At 43.5% G+C, this 17800-nt stretch overlaps 2 protein-coding genes across 6 annotated transcripts in view; both read right to left on the bottom strand.

Moving 5' to 3' along the window:
- The window catches only part of RB1 (RB transcriptional corepressor 1), a 77313-nt gene extending 75636 nt beyond the window's left edge, over positions 1–1677 (bottom strand). For all 4 annotated transcript variants that reach the window (XM_065678244.1, XM_065678246.1, XM_065678245.1 and 1 more), the window contains exons 1-2: positions 1442–1677; positions 1070–1187 (exon numbers count right to left, since the gene is read on the bottom strand). In XM_065678244.1, the coding sequence (XP_065534316.1) occupies positions 1070–1187; positions 1442–1536 (213 nt within the window). In that variant the 5' untranslated portion in view covers positions 1537–1677. The remainder of the gene's footprint in view (positions 1–1069; positions 1188–1441) is intronic.
- Positions 1678–9732: 8055 nt separating this feature from the next.
- ITM2B (integral membrane protein 2B) overlaps positions 9733–17800 on the bottom strand; it is a 28083-nt gene continuing 20015 nt past the window's right edge. Inside the window, exons 3-6 of one of the 2 annotated variants that reach the window (XM_065678242.1) lie at positions 17273–17476; positions 15157–15267; positions 11498–11648; positions 9733–10462 (exon numbers count right to left, since the gene is read on the bottom strand). In XM_065678242.1, the coding sequence (XP_065534314.1) occupies positions 10374–10462; positions 11498–11648; positions 15157–15267; positions 17273–17476 (555 nt within the window). In that variant the 3' untranslated portion in view covers positions 9733–10373. Of the gene's footprint in view, positions 10463–11497; positions 11649–15156; positions 15268–17272; positions 17480–17800 lie in introns of both variants that reach the window. The other variant, XM_065678241.1, reaches the window with a different exon arrangement.

The raw sequence follows: 17800 nt of genomic DNA, 5'->3' as shown, positions 1-17800 counted from the left end.
CGAAAAACAAAATTTCACCTGCAAGTGAAACTTCCAGAATTATACTGAAACCTGCCTTGCTTTTTTCACTGAATAGAACCAACTACTCCTGGTTTAGTTCATAGGGAGGAGCTCGACTATGCTTTTAAGTAAATATTCTCTTGGATCCATGGCCAGAAACTGCATCCATTGCTTAAGAAGTTGTACACGGTCTCTCTCCCACACTGTAAACTGTATTGTGCTGTGAAATTCAGATGCATCAAAAGCAGACATACCCATGCTGTGGTCTGAAAACCACAAACAAGGTATTACTAGTGACAGTACAGATGTGGCAGCTCATGTCAAGTTGCAGAAGTTACAACAAATACATGAACGCTAGCCCACACAGCAGGCATAAGACCCAAGATACCTTACATTCTAATTCAGTCTGTATAACAAAGCCCCAGTCATGATTTAATTGCATTGTAGCTGTTCTCCAAGCAAGCTTGTTGAAACAGCAGTGATACACTAAGAAGGAACAAAAAAAAAAAAAATCAGAAAAGGACATAACATTTTAATCTGTTTACACATGCCCAATGACTAACTTTGAATGGAAATACCTGAACGATAAGTACATAAAGCTTAACATGCAAGCAAAAAGCGTGTGTAACCTGAAAACACCCCTTTATCTGCAACAATCTTCTTCAGACCCCTTCTGCAGCCTCATAAAGGACACAACTGGAAGGAATGCACAGAAACACAGGATGACTAGTACAACGCTGACTCAGACATACTCTAAATAACTTGTGGTTTGAAGAATTAGCTGATCACATGGCATTGTTTTCTATTGTCATTTATTAGTACACAAAAAAAAAATCTTGAGTCCATACCTTTATTAGAAAACCTTAAAAAGAAAAGGAGATATACAGAAACCGATTCATATAGGTATGCACAACATCCAGCTTCAGCCTAACAGCACTTCGAAAACACAGTCATGCTGCACAAGCCTCGGTTGAGAGACACCTGCCCACCAGAGTTAGCTTAATACTTTATCTCGCGCACAGGACAGACATCACACCAGCGGGGTGAGCTACAAGCAGCAGGTACTCACTAAAGCTCCATCCGCAGCCGATAAACCCTCGTACGTTTTCCAGGCTTTCTCCCTCACGCCCTCAGGCACTTTCAGAGCATCACAGAGCCCAACGAAGTCCGCTTCGCCGATGTCGAGCCTAGGGAAAGCAACAGACATGGCCAGCGAGATCTCCGTGCAGCACACCGACTACACACACACCCGGCCCAGAACTACGGAAGGGCACCGGTGACAGGGCCCCACCCAGCCGAGGAGCCGGGGCAGAGGCACAACCCACCCCGTAGGGCACCGGGAGCGCGGCAGCCCCTCCGGCGGCGGCGCAAGCCCGCTTCCCCGGCCCGCCCCACCACAGCAGCCCCCAGCCCCCCGCGGGACGGCCCCGGCGGCGCTTACCGGGGTGCGGGGAGCGGCGCGGAGCCGCAGTCGGGGCTGGCGCGCTGGCTCTTAGCGGCGGCGTGGCCCGCCCTGCGGGGGGGCTTGGGCGGCATGGCGGCCTCAGCGCCCCGCCGTACAAGCGCCCGCCGCGGACGGCAGTAACGACGGTCCGGCTCGGCTCGCCCAAACTGCGGGCAAACGGCGGCCCCGCCAGCAGCTCTGCCGTCACTTCCGGCCCGGCCGCCGCTGCCCCGCCCCGCCCCGCCCCGCCCCGCCCGCCGACGAGGAGGAGGAGCGACGGCCGCACCCCCGGCACACAGACCGGCCCCGCGGGCCTCAGAACCCGGAAGGAGAAGCTACCCGCGCCAGCCGCTCGGCCAATGAACAGCTTCTTTCTTCGCGCTAGCCAATGGGAGCCGCAGCTTCCACGTACCGCTAGCGTGAGAGGGGGGCTCGGCTCGGCTCGGCTCGGCTCGGCTCGGCTCGGCTCCGCTCGGCTCCGCTCCCCTCGGCTCGGCTCGGCTCGGCTCGGCTCGGCTCGGCTCGGCTCGGCTCGGCTCGGCTCGGCTCGGCTCCCCTCCCCTCCCCTCCCCTCCCCTCCCCTCCCTGAGGTAGCGGCTGTGGGGCGGCCGCCGGGAGGTTTTCCAGGGTCATTCAGGCACTCCGGAGGCGATAGCATAGCTATTTCTGGTGTTTCGGGCACTCCACAAGCTGGAGGCAGTCGATACATCTTTTCTTTGACATGTGAAGAACCATAGACCTGTATGTGCAAGTAAATAACTATGCAGATACAGAGCAGGACAGAAATGCAACTCCTTTATGACCATCTCAATCCCGACATTCATCCGAGCGCTACTAAGAAGCTGTGTGGACACCTCGTAGCAGCCTTCCCGTATCTGAAGGGGGCCTGTAAGGATGCTGGGGAGGGACTCCTCATTTGGATGAGGGGTAACGGGTTAAAACTTCCAATAGGGGAAGTTTAGATTGGATATAAGGAGGAAGTTCTTTACTGTAAGGGTGGTGAGACACTGGAATGGGTTGCCCGGGGAGGTTGTGAGTGCTCCATCCCTGGCAGTGTTCAAGGACGGAGTCTTGGGTAACATGGTTTAGTGTGAGGTGTCCCTGCCCATGGCAGGGGGCTTGGAACTCGATGATCTTAAGGTCCTTTCCAACCCTAACTATTCTATGATTCTAAAAAACTGCTGTGCATTACAATTACACAATATTACAATTTAGTATAAGAAATTCTCCAGTCTTTGAGGCATCTTTTAGATTTTAAGCCGACAAGATTAAAATCCCCGGTGCCCTGATGCACAGACCTTAACAAATCTACCCTGTAGCCTGCAATCACATATCCATATTTAGAAGGCAGATCACTGCTGAAAACGACTATGATACTTACTTTCAGATTCTTGTTATGAGAACTTCTTAGAAAAAGCAAAAATATATGTATGTAAGGACTCTCTACTACATGCACATATTTATTGATCTGTAAACTCGGTTTAGTGAGATGGCTGTCAAAGCTCTGGATTAAAAAAATAAATAGTACAACTATGGTAAACAATAAAAATTCCCAAGTATTTTTAAGATGGACACACTATTAATTTGTTCATGCTTTATATTCATTAACTTATTTTCAAACAGGAGGACAGTCTTTTTCTGATTCATAATTAGAATTAAATCAATTACAGTAAAGTGAATACAGAACAAATGGGCAAATCGAAGTACATAAACTCAAAATTAAGTGGTTCAGTTGCTGACTACAGTGGGATTTAGACATTCCTTTTGATTTTAGTGAAACTGTGATAGTAACTTTGCCCTGGTTCTAAGCACATTTAAGCACTTCTTGTAGTCAGATGATACCAGATGCTGCGGAAGGTTTGGAGCCTGGGGCTGCGTGGTGTCTGCAGTGGAATGGCAATGCAGATCTACCAGCTTGGAAACGTAAGCTAACCCCTAAGCAACAGATGAGGCCGTTGTCTTGTCCTCACACTGGCTTTATGTGCACGGAAGAATTTAAAATGAGAGCAAAACATCTCAGAAAACTTGGTCCCAGCCAGTGGAAACCCTCCCAGCTGTCAGCGAGAAGGAAACACACCCTCCTGAGTCGCTTCCCTCACAGCTGCTTTAACATGCATTTGGAGCCAGACCCTAGATCATCCAAATGATAGGCAAAGAATCTGTGTTGTTCTCATAACCCTCTGTGCACTAGTGCTCAGGGAACATCATATCCTTTTAAAGAGCTGACAACCAGCCTCAGTGTAAATACTAATTTTCTAAAATTGTTGATGTGCCAAGCTCCTTCTCAAATCAAATTTTATGTGTTTTTTCATCAAGCAGGGTATTTAGGGCTCCCAAACAACCAAAATATAATCTCAGAATGCTTCAAGTTACAACTGGAGGGAGAAAAAGGGAGTCAGCAGATGAATCGAGCTACAATAACCTGTAATCCTCCATTATGGAGCATCAGTTGTAGTAGCTACATCTAAACTGCAATAAGATGACCTAATGAGTATGCATGTACTTCCACAGAAAGGCACATGCACATGTAAAACCATATGTAAATCACCGCGCTCTCTCTAACCCCCTTGTTAGCTATGATGATTTGAACATTTTAATCCTATTTGAAACATTTTCTTTAAAATGGAGCCTTTGAGCTTTTGGAATAAAATGACAAAGGAAAGACGAAAAGCAGCTCTTACAAGAAACAAAGGAAATACCGCAAGGTCAAATAGAGTATTAATAATAATGTCTCATGTGACCTGACAATATCTTTATTCTAAACATCTTGCTGCAACAGCTTTTAAAGTGCAGGTCATAGACAGATGGCAGTCTGTGAAACATTGCCCAGTCAGGCTGTCCTGACTCATTGTTTCCAGATGCTACACAATCTTAAGTCATTTTGTTATCTTGATTTTTTTTCACTTTAAACTGTTGCTATAGTTTCATGGCAGTTGCCGGTAGGAATTGGAGTCATGCTTCCACTGCAAATAAACCCAAGCCTTTTTATTTTGACTCTCACTGCTCAGATGTGATAGAAGCTTGCTACTTTTTTGTTTTCATTAAAATATTTGTGAGGAGGAAGCTTGATTGAAGTGCACCTCATGGCCTACCAAGACTAGCTGCTTATTTCTACGTTATCATAGACCTCTACCACTTCAATAACAGTTATGATAAAGCCAGTTCTTCTGGATCTTGTTGTACCCCTTGTTGGTGAGCCTGGTTCCTAGTATCCTATTTCTTATCCTACATGAAGACTCAGTTCAAAATAGGAAGGATAAAACAATTTCTAAAAGTTAGTATTTCTACAGTGTTGTAAAATCCATAGGGACCATGACAAAACTCAACCCATTTCTCTCTAAACAGAGAGATATGTTAGATGTTGCCTCGCCTCCTCTAACAATCCAAAGCCTCTCTCCATATATACACATTATTAATAAAAATAGTATTTTAACTCCACATTTACACACATCTGTGACTTTCTCTTCTCAGAGCATTACGTAGTGCACTGCTGGAGTCTCAGGTACCATGCTGGTCAGTTTAAGGCAGGAATCTCTACCAGTGTCTGACCAAATTGCTGCTGGGATCTGAAAGGACACTGTGACTTGTTGCTGGATGGAGAAACATCTGTATGTATATGATACCTATATGCAAAACCTCAACCCAGGCCACTGCACGGATCCTTCTGGTGCTCTCCCCTTGAGATTAGTTTAGAGAAGTTTCATATTGATCAAAGTTTTTAGACTTGAGCATCACTTTTTTTCTGTTTTTCCTCGGATAATAGTATTTCTCTGTCTATAGGAAGATCATAACTACTTATAACTGTATAAAGACCTTAGACATTGCATGTTCTTTGTAAGTGAAAATGGCGGTTGGAGTTGTGTCTTAGATTTGTGCTAGCACTGAGGACCAGGCCACTAAAAATAAACCCCCTGACTGGTGCAATTGACCAGATGAGCCCCCAGTGCAAGTGCAATTACAGCAGAAAAAAATAACCATTCCCTGTGCCCTGTCTGCAGGGCAGTTTGTTTCGGTTGGTACTGCCAGCTGGTACTGAAACAAAGGTCAACAAACCACAACCTCTTGTTGCTTGCAGTTACATGGCCACATTAATGACCCCGCTGCAATCCCTGCCTTCCTATCCTGCTCAGGCCAAGGTTCTGCTTCCTCTCACCACATGAGGAAGCGGGCTTCAGCACGGGAAACACCCTGTCCTGCTGCTGGTGGGCTCCCTATGCCTCCTCTTTCAAGATTTCCCAAGCCCAGAAGCAGCAGAAAATGTTCTACTGGAAGCAGTGCTCAGGAATCAAATTAATCTTAACCAACAACCTGAAAACCAGTTGAAAATTAGCAGCCATAGTCTGCAGTGCACAGACACAGACATTGTGCTGAACTGAACCACCCCATGATCTTGGGGTTTTCTATCTGCTAAGACTGCGCCTAAGATGGCAGCGCTCTTTACCAAGCCATGGCAGTGAAATATCCTAACTAGGTGAAAACGTTTTTGTCTAGCACTCCAGAAAAAATCATAGTATGATACCAGTACTATGGGCTCTTCCATGTTGCTTCCTTCATAACAATAACATAACCCTCCTGCAACTAGAACAAGCAATGTGAGTACAGCTCTGCTTGCATTTCCAAACCACAAGATTCTGCTCACACAGACGTGTCAGACTTCCACCCTCCCACCCAACTTGTAGGAACAAAAGCATGTAGGAACAAAACCTTTCCAGAGGATGGCCTTGTGCCAGGTAACCGAACTCTTCCATTTTGTGTCTTACAGGCCTTCAGTATCTTCCTCATGACAAAACTTGCCCTGTGGCTTTTTACTAAAGCAGCAAGACAGCAAGAGGAGGAGGGAAGACTGGAGGCTTTTATCATGCTTTACAAGCCCAGATCATACACATTGGTTGCTCTCAACAGTCTTACACATAAAGACCTACCAAAACATGAGAGGCTGCTTGAGGCCCACAAGGGAGCAACACATCCCCTGACACCAAATAAGCACAGTGGCGCTGCTTTTATTTTGCTGCTTCAGTGAAAAAGTGCATCTCAGCATTAGGATTCATTTTCTTTCTTAAAAGGAGCTTCAGAAATATTTGCACAGATAATTGTCCAATGAGGTCATTTTTATCCTGACTCTTTTCTGGAATTCACTGGGCTGGAAATGTGGTTTTCTTCAGTAAGGCACCGCTAGGTTTGTTTATTATACTCTTTAAGAGGGGAAAAAGCCCAAGCAGCTCCCAGAGCTATTTTTGTTCATGGATTTGTGTCCCATAGTTCATTGGCATTGTCTAAGAGGACACAAGTTCCAATGGGAGCTTTCCTGCACCCTGGGTGTTTTAGCTCATCTTCCCATAAAAACCGCCTAGCCCTAGCATTTGGTAAGATGTAAGCGCGCACTGGGAGCTTCCCCTCAGTGTACCTGAGTTTCTCTCTATTTCTGCACTACTGAGGGAAATAAATGTCCTTCCACCACCCATCCAACAGGCTCAGAAGTTATTTGGTACCCAGGTGTACAGTGCGATCATATAAACCTCCTGTCTGTGAGAACAAACCTAGTTCTGCCCCCTCTGCCATCCCTTCGGCAACCTCATCTGCTGGTGTCGCTGTTAAAGGGCACACCACAGATCACAGCTTCTCACTGACCTTTGTTTGAAAATAAGCTGAAGATAATGCAAGACTTACTTAAAAATTAGTAAGTTCCATTTTTCAGCTCATGAAAAAGTGGGAAACAGCTTAAAAGTACTTCAGCACGACTCTCATGTCACACAGGGCTCCAGAGAATGCTCCCGTAACCCTGCCCTGACATACATTTGACCTTAAGCACACAATTGCAACATCCTGCACGTCTGTAGCTGAAGCTTTCCCAGGTTTTCCAGCTTGCTTACATCTAGTCCAAAGTATAGCCATATAAATTATACATGAGCATCTAACCTGTATCTATGTGAGGCTTTGATGTTTGTTACTGCCATGCACCGTCAAGAATAAAGAAGTCCAGCTTTTAGAAAATAGTAATTATACTTTTAATTTTATATATAATGCACCTACACTAAGAATAAACTGTAAGCCAAATGCACATGAAGGGGAAAAAATGTATTGTGTATTTAAGAAACTTCCTTTAAAACAAATTATTTTATCTCGATCCAAACATTCACAATAGCAGGAAGCAGGATGACAGCATGTTTACAGCTGCATAATGGCTCCAAACCCAGTAAAGCATCCTCCTTCTGTATTAAGATCCTATAAGAGATTAAAAGTAAGATTAGTCCAAAGGTTCCTGACTAAATTAAACTAAGACAGAAGACACCTATGGGGCAGTATTATCTAAAAATCAGTTTAAATAGCAGGGGGGTTGCAAACAAATATGCAAATACTATATTGAAGATTGCTTCTTTCCTGATGAATCAATGCTCAAAATTTGGGCAGAAAGTCAAGTCAGTTCCCATATCATTGAAGTTTGGAGGTAGATTTTGGGGGAGATTTTCCAGCCATGTTTTGGATGCTACTCCCTTTTTTTCTCACCCAATATTTTCCTTGCAACCAGCTTCAAAACAGCAGGTACTATGATACATCTTATCCTGAACTCCTCTCCACAGAAGTGGCCATTACAAGGATCCCCATCATATCAATAAAAATCAAATTTGCTTTAGGAATTGCACTTTTAAGTGCAAATGACAAAATACAGAATGTTATCAGCGATATTTGAGGTAGCTTCAGACTAACTGGCAAAGCTCAAAACATGGGCTGAAAAGAATGCCCTGAGGTTGAGCAAAGGGAAAGGAAGAATCATAGAATCAGAATAGTTAGGTTTGGAAAGAACCTTAAGATCATCTAGTTCCAACCCCCCTGCAATGGGCAGGGACACCTCACACTAAACCATCCCACCCAAGGCTTCTTCCAACCTGGCCTTGAACACCACCACGGATGGAGCATTCACAACCTCCCTGGGCAACCCATTCCAGTGCCTCACCACCCTAACAGTAAAGAATTTCCTCCTTATATCCAATCTAAACTTCCCCTGTGTGAGTTTTAACCCATTACCCACCCATTACCCCTTGTCCTATCACTACAGTTCCTAATGAAGACTCTTGGTTTGGGTTGGAAGGGATCTTAAAGACCATGTAGTTCCACCCCCCTGCCATAGGCAGGGACACCTTCCACTAGACCAGGTTGCTGAAAGCCCCGTTCAACTTGGCCTTGTAGACTTTCAGGGATGGGGCAGCCACAGCTTCTCTGGGCAATCTGTTGAGTGTCTCATAGTAAAATGTTTCTTCCTAATGTCTAAATATACCCTCTATCCCAGTCCCCCTTCCCTCTCCAGATTTCGTGTAGGTCCCCTTCAGGTACTGGAAGCTGCTCTAAGGTCTTCTTGGAGCCTTCTCTTTTCCAGGCTGAACAAGCCCAACTCTCTCAGCCTATTTTCATAGGAGAGATGTTCCACTCTCTGAGCATCTTTGTGGCCTCCTCTGGACTTGTTCCAACAGTTCCGTGTCCTTCTTACATTGACGACACCAGAACTGCACACAATACTCCAAGTGAGGTGTCATGAGAGCAGAGTAGAGGGGCAGGATCACCTCCTTCGACCTGCTGGTCATGCTCCTTTTGATGCAGCCCAGGATACGGTGGGCTTTCTGGGCTGCAAGCGCACACTGCCGGCTCATGTTGAGATTATTGTCAACTCCAAGAAGTCCTTCTCAGGGCTGTTCTCAGTCCAGTCTCCACCAGCCTCTATTTGTGCTTGAGACTGCCCCAACCAAGCTATGGTATCTTGCACGTGGCCTTGTTGAACTCCATGAAGTTTACCTTGGCCCACCTCTCAAGCTTGTGAAGGTTCCTCTGGATGGGATTATCTTCCCTCCAGTGTGTTGACCACATCACACAGCTTGGTGTTGTCCTGCCTGTCGTGAACACTCCTGGCTCTTAGCTGGGTCGGCTTGACTTGTGGCACACTCTGCATTATGCACGTCATTTGTCAAATACTCAGGACAGGGATTTCAGACATTAACATGTTCAGGTCAGCTCTGGATCTCCACTGTTATTGTATGCAGTTTGGAAATACCAACCAGAATTTCAGCAAGCAGCACAGTACTGCCTTTAAATGAAGAAGAAACTGAAAAAACATGCTTCTCTATTCATGTTTCATTTCTCAGCCACCCCTATCGCCTATTCCGTTTTATCTTCACGCTTTTAAAAATAGCACTGGAAGTAAAAGCTTTAATTTTAGCTTTCACATTTAATTGTAGTCCCCTCCTCTAAAAAAGACCAAAACCAAAACAAACCAGCAATAGCAAAAGAAAACACAAGACTTTTAGACAAACAGGTTTATAAGGTTTATTTTCCATTGCACATACATGGATTATATACAAGTTAGTAACATAAGTTACTTCTTAATCTTCTAAAAGATTGTTACAGCAAACACTTGCCATTTTAAAACATCAAGTCAGAAATCAATCTAAAAAGGTAAATATGCCAATATTTTAAAAATGAAACAAATTGCACTTTGTTAGGGAGAGTCAAATACAGGTCTGGCTATATGCTGTAACAAACTATATAGCAGGTAATATTACAGTTAGAAGTAGCTCTTGCAGTCCATTTGTACATTAATAATTCTTTTCAATTTTACTGAATTAAAAACTGGTGGATATTTCAAAGACTTCCTCTCCTTCCTAGTATTCAAGATTCATCACATGAAAGGCGCTAGCAACTAAGTCTTTATACAATTGCTATTCAAATATAAGAAGAACACCATACCTGGAAATACGGAAAATATCCTAACTCATCCTGATAGGCCATGTCTCACGAGATGAGGAGTACGGGAGGTGTTCAGCAGTAAAGCCCTGTCCTCTACTTACATAACAGAAAATCTTAAAAAATAATCACTGCACACAACACGAGGGGTGGGGTCATACTGTAGTTTGCAAGTCTCCGGTAACAGGAATATTGCTCATCACTGCTCACAGATGAGTGTTTCCATAGCAAACCTGCTCTCAAAGTGTCGAATCTTTCGGCAGTTGACAGCTTCACGCTTCTGAATTCCTGTTTGTGTTAGTGGAGAACAATGAAGGGCAAAGAGAAGAGGGGATGACGGCATGTGAGTGACACAATGGTTTTACATTTGCTATGATGTCATCAGAAATCAGAACTACTCTTCTTTGATCCCCTGCTCAGAGGGAATGCACACAGGCACATGTTCATATGGAGAAAATCACTCATCAGGCAGCAACCCTGACGGTGTAGTGACCCAAATCCCAGTTCTGGTTTTAGTTAAAGCCAACTTGCCAACTCCCCCACAGACTAATTTGAACCCATATCAGTTCCCAGTCTCCCCCTCTGTGTGCCTACAAAAATGCTTGTGGGGATGTGAGGGAACAGTGAAGGAGTAAACCACTAACTAAACTAACTTAAAAACGGCTTTAATGACAAGAAGAATCTACAATTCATAGAATCACAGAATGGTTTGGGTTGGAAGGGACCTTAAAGACCATCTAGTTCCAACCCCCTTTCCACTAGACCCAGTTGCTCAAAGCCCTGTCCAGCCTGGCCTTGAACACTGCCAGGGATCCACAGCTTCTCTGGGCAATCTGTTCCAGTGCCTTACCACCCTCATAGTGAAGAACTTTCTCCCTATCTACCCTCTTTGGTTTAAAGCCATTCCCCCTTGTCCTATCACTACATGCCCTTGTAAAAAGTCACAATTCTGAACTTGGACTACAAGGCTATGGCTTCTCTTATATTAAAGTGAGTTTGTTGGGGTTTTTTTGTTTTGGGGTGGATGGGTCAAGAAACAAGATTAAAGAAAGGCCTCAACAAAAGCCTGAACCCCAGAAAACACAACCATGCACACACATGCACACATTTTAGCAGCTCCTACGTTATGGCGCCTTAAGTACTTCTGCACAATAAAATGACTTATTTCCATAGCTCCACAGAAAATATCAGATGTACTTAAGCCCACAGAGCTGGCTACTGCCATAAGGAACACCTGCTTTAATAAGAGTGATTTCTTTCAACACAATCAAGCCTATTTGTTAAACTTTCTGCCAACTCCAAAGATGGAAGGAGGAACCTTACCTCTCATGGCTTCTTTGCGCTGTAGTTTATAGGTTTCCTTGCCGCGACAGAGGCGGTAAATAAAGAATCCCAGCTGATCCACGTTTTCAATGCGATCAGTAACAATCATCTGCTCATGAATCAAGTAGGACTGAGGCAAGTATGTTCCAGCCTGTTGAAAAAAATGTAACAGCTCTGTCAAAAGCTGCCTTTTCCTGGTCTGAGCACACAAGAAAAACTTTAGAAGTGTTTGTTCTTTAACTCGGCTGTGACATATCTTCATAGAATTCTTCCAAAATACATATTACCCACAGGATTTTTACTCTAAATGTGTACATGACTGCACTGCACTACAGAGATAAATAATGATTATATTCAAAAAGGTCACAAAGTGTCCTGTCCACTGATGCACACGTCCACCACCCTCCTGCCACACTAACTTCAGGGTTCAGTAGAGAAGAAACGTTTCCTTCCAGGTGCACCCCCTGCCCCAGATCAGTGCTGCACTTACCATCCACAGTTTTCACTTCATTAACAACATCCCAACGGAGCTTCCAAAGAGGAGCTGGCAGAAACATGCTCCACATGGAGCTGCTATGAAGCATGCCAGCTGCAGCCTACAGGGTTTGGAAAGCCTCGTGTGATACCATGAACAATGTGGATCACAACCCTCAAGCCAAACCCAAAACCCTCTAGACCCATAAGTTATTATGGTGATTCCCACAACTGTTCCTGTGGAAAGGTATTAGGAAGTCACAGTGTGGTATATCAGGTGTTTTAAGGCAACATGCTGAAAAAAGAAAGAGCTGTGAAGGCTTCCCAAGCCTTTTACAGCCACTTCTGTTTTATTCTGCCATGGCTGAAGTGATGGAGGAACCCAGCTCTGTACACACCTCGCTGCACACATCTAAAGATGCACATACTTGGCTGTCAGCTGATTTCCCAATACTGCCACTGGTAAATGGCCATCAACATCTTTCAGATATTGCTTCATTTAAGAAATCCTGTTAGTGTGATTCTTGTTTATGGCAGTAGAGAAGGTGTTGCTTGCTTCCTTAAAATAAAATGATCACTTACTATGGAAACAAAGTCAACATCTGTGGTGAAAGATCCCTGTATTGACAATAAACATCTTGAAATTTCCATTGCAAAACAAGACTGCCTTTTCAGTCCAAGTGACATGCTGAAGAGTTACCAACTGAGTGCTGTTCTCTTCAGTAAAGGAAGGACTAAAATTCACTTTAAATTATGAAAATTTTCTTCAGCATGTACTATGAGGAAAACAACAGCAATTTGTTTTTTTAGTAAGAGCTTGGAAGACTTCACACTCTCAAATTATCCCACGAGATATCTGGTAATTAAATCACTGTAAATTACTGTATCTTAACTGCTGGTCTCCCGAATTTCAGCAGGGCAGGGCACTGACAGAGTGGGCACTGCTGCTGCTGAAGCCTTGGGGCAGCTTGGGAGGACACTCCTGGGCTTGTGCCCTCTAAACTGCAGGACCTCCTGGACCACTCCATGGATATGGCCTTCTCGTGGGGTGCAGGAAGAGGGAGAGCTCAATGTGGTAATCTCCTCTGCCCAGCTGCTGCACAAGCAATTACCGAGCACTGGGATCCAGCACAGCCACAAATATCATCATCTTTGAGACATTCAGTGCATCACATACGGTTAAAATTGGCCAGCTGGCTCAGCAATGGGAAGGAGGTGGATGAACAAATATTGGACCTGGGTTTCAGCTTTTCTTCCCAAGGAAAGGAGGCCTTTCAATGTCTGCATATTCAAGCAAACTGTATCAATATATAGAAATATGGTTCTTTAAAAGAAAGCCAGAATTTTAGTCTAAGAAACAAAACAGCCCATAGCACTTCCACTTTCATAAAATGCCCTCTGCATGTATTCAGAGCTCATTTTAATCAAACAAGCACTTTAATATCATACATATTTTCCTTGTGCAACCAGTGTGGCCGCAGGACAATGAGCAGAAATTTACTCACTTTGTGCGTTTGCAGAACCGTTTCCCAAATTTCAGTTACAAAATATTTAACCTGATTTTCTGAGACATCAAATGCCCATAGCTTTTTGTTAATACAATGAGAATTAAACAGATGTCTCATAAAATTAGGGCACTCGCTGACTGGGACAATGATCAAAACAGTTCGCTTTTGCACAGATTTCCAATTAAATGCAAGAAGCCTGGTTATCCTCTTACTTGTAAACCAAGCATATTTGATTTAGTACTAATAGCAAAGTAGGAAATTAACAGATTTTAACAGTGGAATTTGTGTGAACTAAAAATGGAAACAGAACAGCATACACGAAATAAAAAGATATGGGGTCACTGAGTTTTACAGACACCACCTCATCCTTGTGTACGTGAAATGAAAGTGCAGTTAAATAGCCAGTCTCAAAATAGGCAGCGAAAACGCAGCAGAGGACTTACTTGTGAAATTCATTTATATATACAAACCCCTAAGAAATGGCTGAAATGGTTTCTGGAGGCCTAACTCCAAAGCCTTTTTTGGAAGATGCAAACCCAAAGACAATAATAAAAATTCTGAAGTTATAAAAGCCCAGTAAAATGAAATTTGTAACACTTTCCCCAAATCTTAGACACAATTTATCAGCTCTCTTCACCACCAAGAGTGTTTTGCTGTCCTATAAAGAAACCAAAATAAATGCTATACAAATCTGCATTAAAGCATACATATGTAAGAGTTAAAAAGAAAGATAAAGATGATTTATATTAAATTAGTAAGAAATCCCATTAGATTTTCTACTTTGGCCTCCTCTATTTCACAGGCCATTATGTTTCACCCAGTTCCTCCTCCTAACAGAACAGCATGTCCCTGTGGCGGCGACAAGCCAGCCAGCACCACGAGCCCAGCAGTAGTGTTCAATCATCAAACCCTGCTGGGAAGTCATTAGGAGCTCCCACTACATGATACTGAAAACTCATGTTGGGCTGTTCAGCGATTGTGGTATCTCTGTCCTTTCCATGGTCAAGTGCTTGCAGAATCGTAAGTTGGTTTTGCTAACCATACAGTCCAAATTGTCATTACTACAACAAAACCTCCCTGGAAACAGGAAGGTGGAATCTCAAGGCTGGTGGAAGCCTCATGAACTTGGATGCAGCACTAGCCCATCACACCTTGTGTGATGTGTGCCAGATCTCATTTCCCGGAGTGCACATAGCAGAGCCAATAAACCTCACACCCTCAAGCCACCAGATCAGGTCAAATTAGGAGCCAGCCCTAAGGACCCATACCTCAAACAATGCTCGTGTTAAAAGGATTTCCCAGTATATCCACTTCAAGCATCTCAGCTAACCAGTCTTAGTCCAGTAGATACATGCTTCATGGAAGCTTTAGCCACAATGGATTACAAAGTAAAAAACACACAAGGCTATCAAAGAGTCAAGGTACACCGCATTCACATGATTTTGTCAGCTAAATTTGTAGCATGGAAAAATAAAATCACATTTGTTCAAATTAACAATTCCTTCACAATGGTAATTAATTAACTAAGAGCACTGTAGACTTTCTTCTCTCTTTGCAAAGATCTCTAGTGATCAGTTAACTAACACATGCACATCATGTGAATGCCAGAGTTAGCTGAGGGGACAACGTCTCCTCTTCCCCTGTCTTAAGAACAAATCACTTACTATTTAACCGTACCTTGATGTTGATCAGCAGCTCCAGGAAATTTTTTGGTGGCATAACAACAGAAGTGTTGAGAGGAATCACATAGCACTTATCCAGGCTAAGGTCAAGGTAGGCAGTGAGTCTCTGTAGAGGAAGTATTTATTTTAATCATAATTACAAGAACATCAGAAAATTCACATGCAGACTTTGCTAAAGTGCTATTGCCTCGTGTTGTTCTTCAGATTATTGTTTTGTTCACTACAAAACCTGTCCAAACAACCGCAATTCGAGGGTAGGTAAACGCAGAAATAAAAGGCAGCCTGATGAGAGTTTAAATCTATGACAGGAATTTGTGCAAGGCAGCAGGCGGTAAGTAGCTCAAATGCACCACAGTAATGAAATTACAAAGGTGTAGCTGAGCTGCTATAGAATCAAGTACAGTATTGATTTATTCCTAGTGCCTGCATTTTGGAACAACAGGGCAAAAACTTTGCTCTATTCTCCATGCTTTTATATTTTTGTTATACTGGAAAGGGGAAATACTGCTGGCAAGAACAGAATATGAAGGGAAAATAAAATACTGTCACAGATAACACAGCAAAAATCCTTTTATTTTCAAAAATACTGGCTTGAAGCATTAACGATTATTCCTAACTGAATAATTATAGTACCTGAACGGCAGTATTTGTCATTATTTTATAAAGACAGGGACAGAGATGTAAAAGCTCGGAGAATTACCCTGATGAATCCTATGGCTCTGTTCACTCAGCTGAGTTTTACTGCATCTGTTCCTGCTAAACACAACATTATCTCAAGCTGCTGAAAGCTCTGAGGCTGCAGACGTATATAAAATGCTGAGCACCAAGATCCCAACAGTCAAAATAGTACCAGGACAGCAATCATCAGTGCAGTTAATCTCATTACATGGGAGTAAGTGCTGTGCCTATGGCAAATGATCCTTGCACTGACCTTTAGAGCAGAGCCTTTAACCCATTAAATCAAAAAGTAAATTTCCAATGTTGTCCCTATCCACTTCTTAGATACTTCCCAGCCCCCCTTGTTTTTCCTGGATTTTCCTCTTTAGAGTCTTTCCTCTAACTCTTAACAGAAGCTCCCTAAATATATTCAGGAATATTAAATGACTTAAGCTTAAGCATGCAATGTTTTCTTCCAGATCTGGTTATGAATATTTGATAGGTAGAACCCATTCTGCCTGGAAAACCGTAACTCTGAGGTTTGCATTAAAAAAATAGGACACTTCCCTATTCTTTTTCAGCCTTGCTTTAAAAAGCTGCTCAGTGAAGTCTTCAAATGTTCACAGAAATTCAGCTTCCTGAAAACCAGCTGCATAACATTTCATCGCTATCAGACAGCTTCCATCAGGCTGCTACAGAAAAGAAGGGTTTCTAAATGTTTTACAGCTCTCGCCAATACCAAGAGCTGTAGGCCTGTCAACTGCCTTAGCAAAAAAATTCATTACCATGATCCCTATCAATGTTGTTTCTCCAAAAAAGGAAGAAACAGCTAAAAGTGCTCTGAGACCCTAGTTCAGTGCCTTTAGGAATCACAGTAGCCTGTAGTGCACAAGGCTTCCTAAGGCACCTGAGAAAAGAGCTCTCTTCCAAGGTCAGACAACTCATTGCTTCCTTTCCTTTCTGCTGCTGCTTTGGGCTTTTTGAGCCCTGCTCAGAGTGCACCTCTGGGGGTGCCTGAACCTACTCTTGTCAGAGGCAATCAGTCCCTGCAAGCTGAGGCCAAAGCCATGACAGCCCTTTCCAAACTCCACTGGCACCACAGCAGCTGGTCAAATTCTGGCTTGGTGGACTAAGCACAGCACAAACTATATTTTCTTTACTTCCTCGTACTAACAAAAGGAAACAGCTCTAAGATTTTTTTCCCTTTCTAAAAACAGAATTGTATTTGCAAATGGTGTTTTACAGACTCCCTCATGATGACTGTATAATGCTGTACTTTGTATGCCCAGTTAATAATTGCTTGCAGCCTGCTGCTGATCAAAACGTTTCTGCTGCCTCCTCCACCCTCTGCTTTCCCCCACCACAATAATTAGGGAGTACATTTATCAGGATGACTGAGGGGGAGCATTTTTCCAGTTTTAAATCCTTTCAAGCTCTTCAGAAGTATTTCTTACCCGGTGGAAGTCATGGACGATATCAGCAGGATCACTATCAGCAAACTCAGGGACTGGCACACTGATAAACTCAACATCTTCCTCCTCCAGGATCTGAATATTTTGCTCAATTGTGTGGTAGCGAGCACTCTGAGCCTCTGCCCCAGACTCGGGTAAGCTTAAGCCGTCTTCAATGTACTTTATTCCACAGAAATACACGCCACCCTGCTAAAAATAAACAACCCAGCAACAAAAACATCATCAGCCTACAAGTTTAAAACTAATATTCTCAAAGCACAGTGGAGAAGAAAAACCTGTCAGCCTAGATGAAATGTTTTCCCTTCAATTTGACCTATACACCAGAGCAGGAGCCCGTTGCTATCTATAATAGGACCATGGGTAAAACCTTGATTGTACCGAACCCAAAGGGAGCCCTTCCCTGGAATTCAAGGAAAACAGGATCCCAAAAGCAGGTTCTTAAAATCTAGACTTCTGTTTTGCATCCATTAGCTGTGGCACATTGTATCTTATTTTTAGAAAGACAGTGAA

Source organism: Lathamus discolor, chromosome 4 (assembly GCF_037157495.1).
Source record: "Lathamus discolor isolate bLatDis1 chromosome 4, bLatDis1.hap1, whole genome shotgun sequence".
In the NCBI taxonomy this organism is placed as follows: domain Eukaryota; kingdom Metazoa; phylum Chordata; class Aves; order Psittaciformes; family Psittacidae; genus Lathamus; species Lathamus discolor.
The sequence above is the reverse complement of the archived record's forward strand: the minus strand, read 5'-3'. Positions and strand labels throughout refer to the sequence as shown.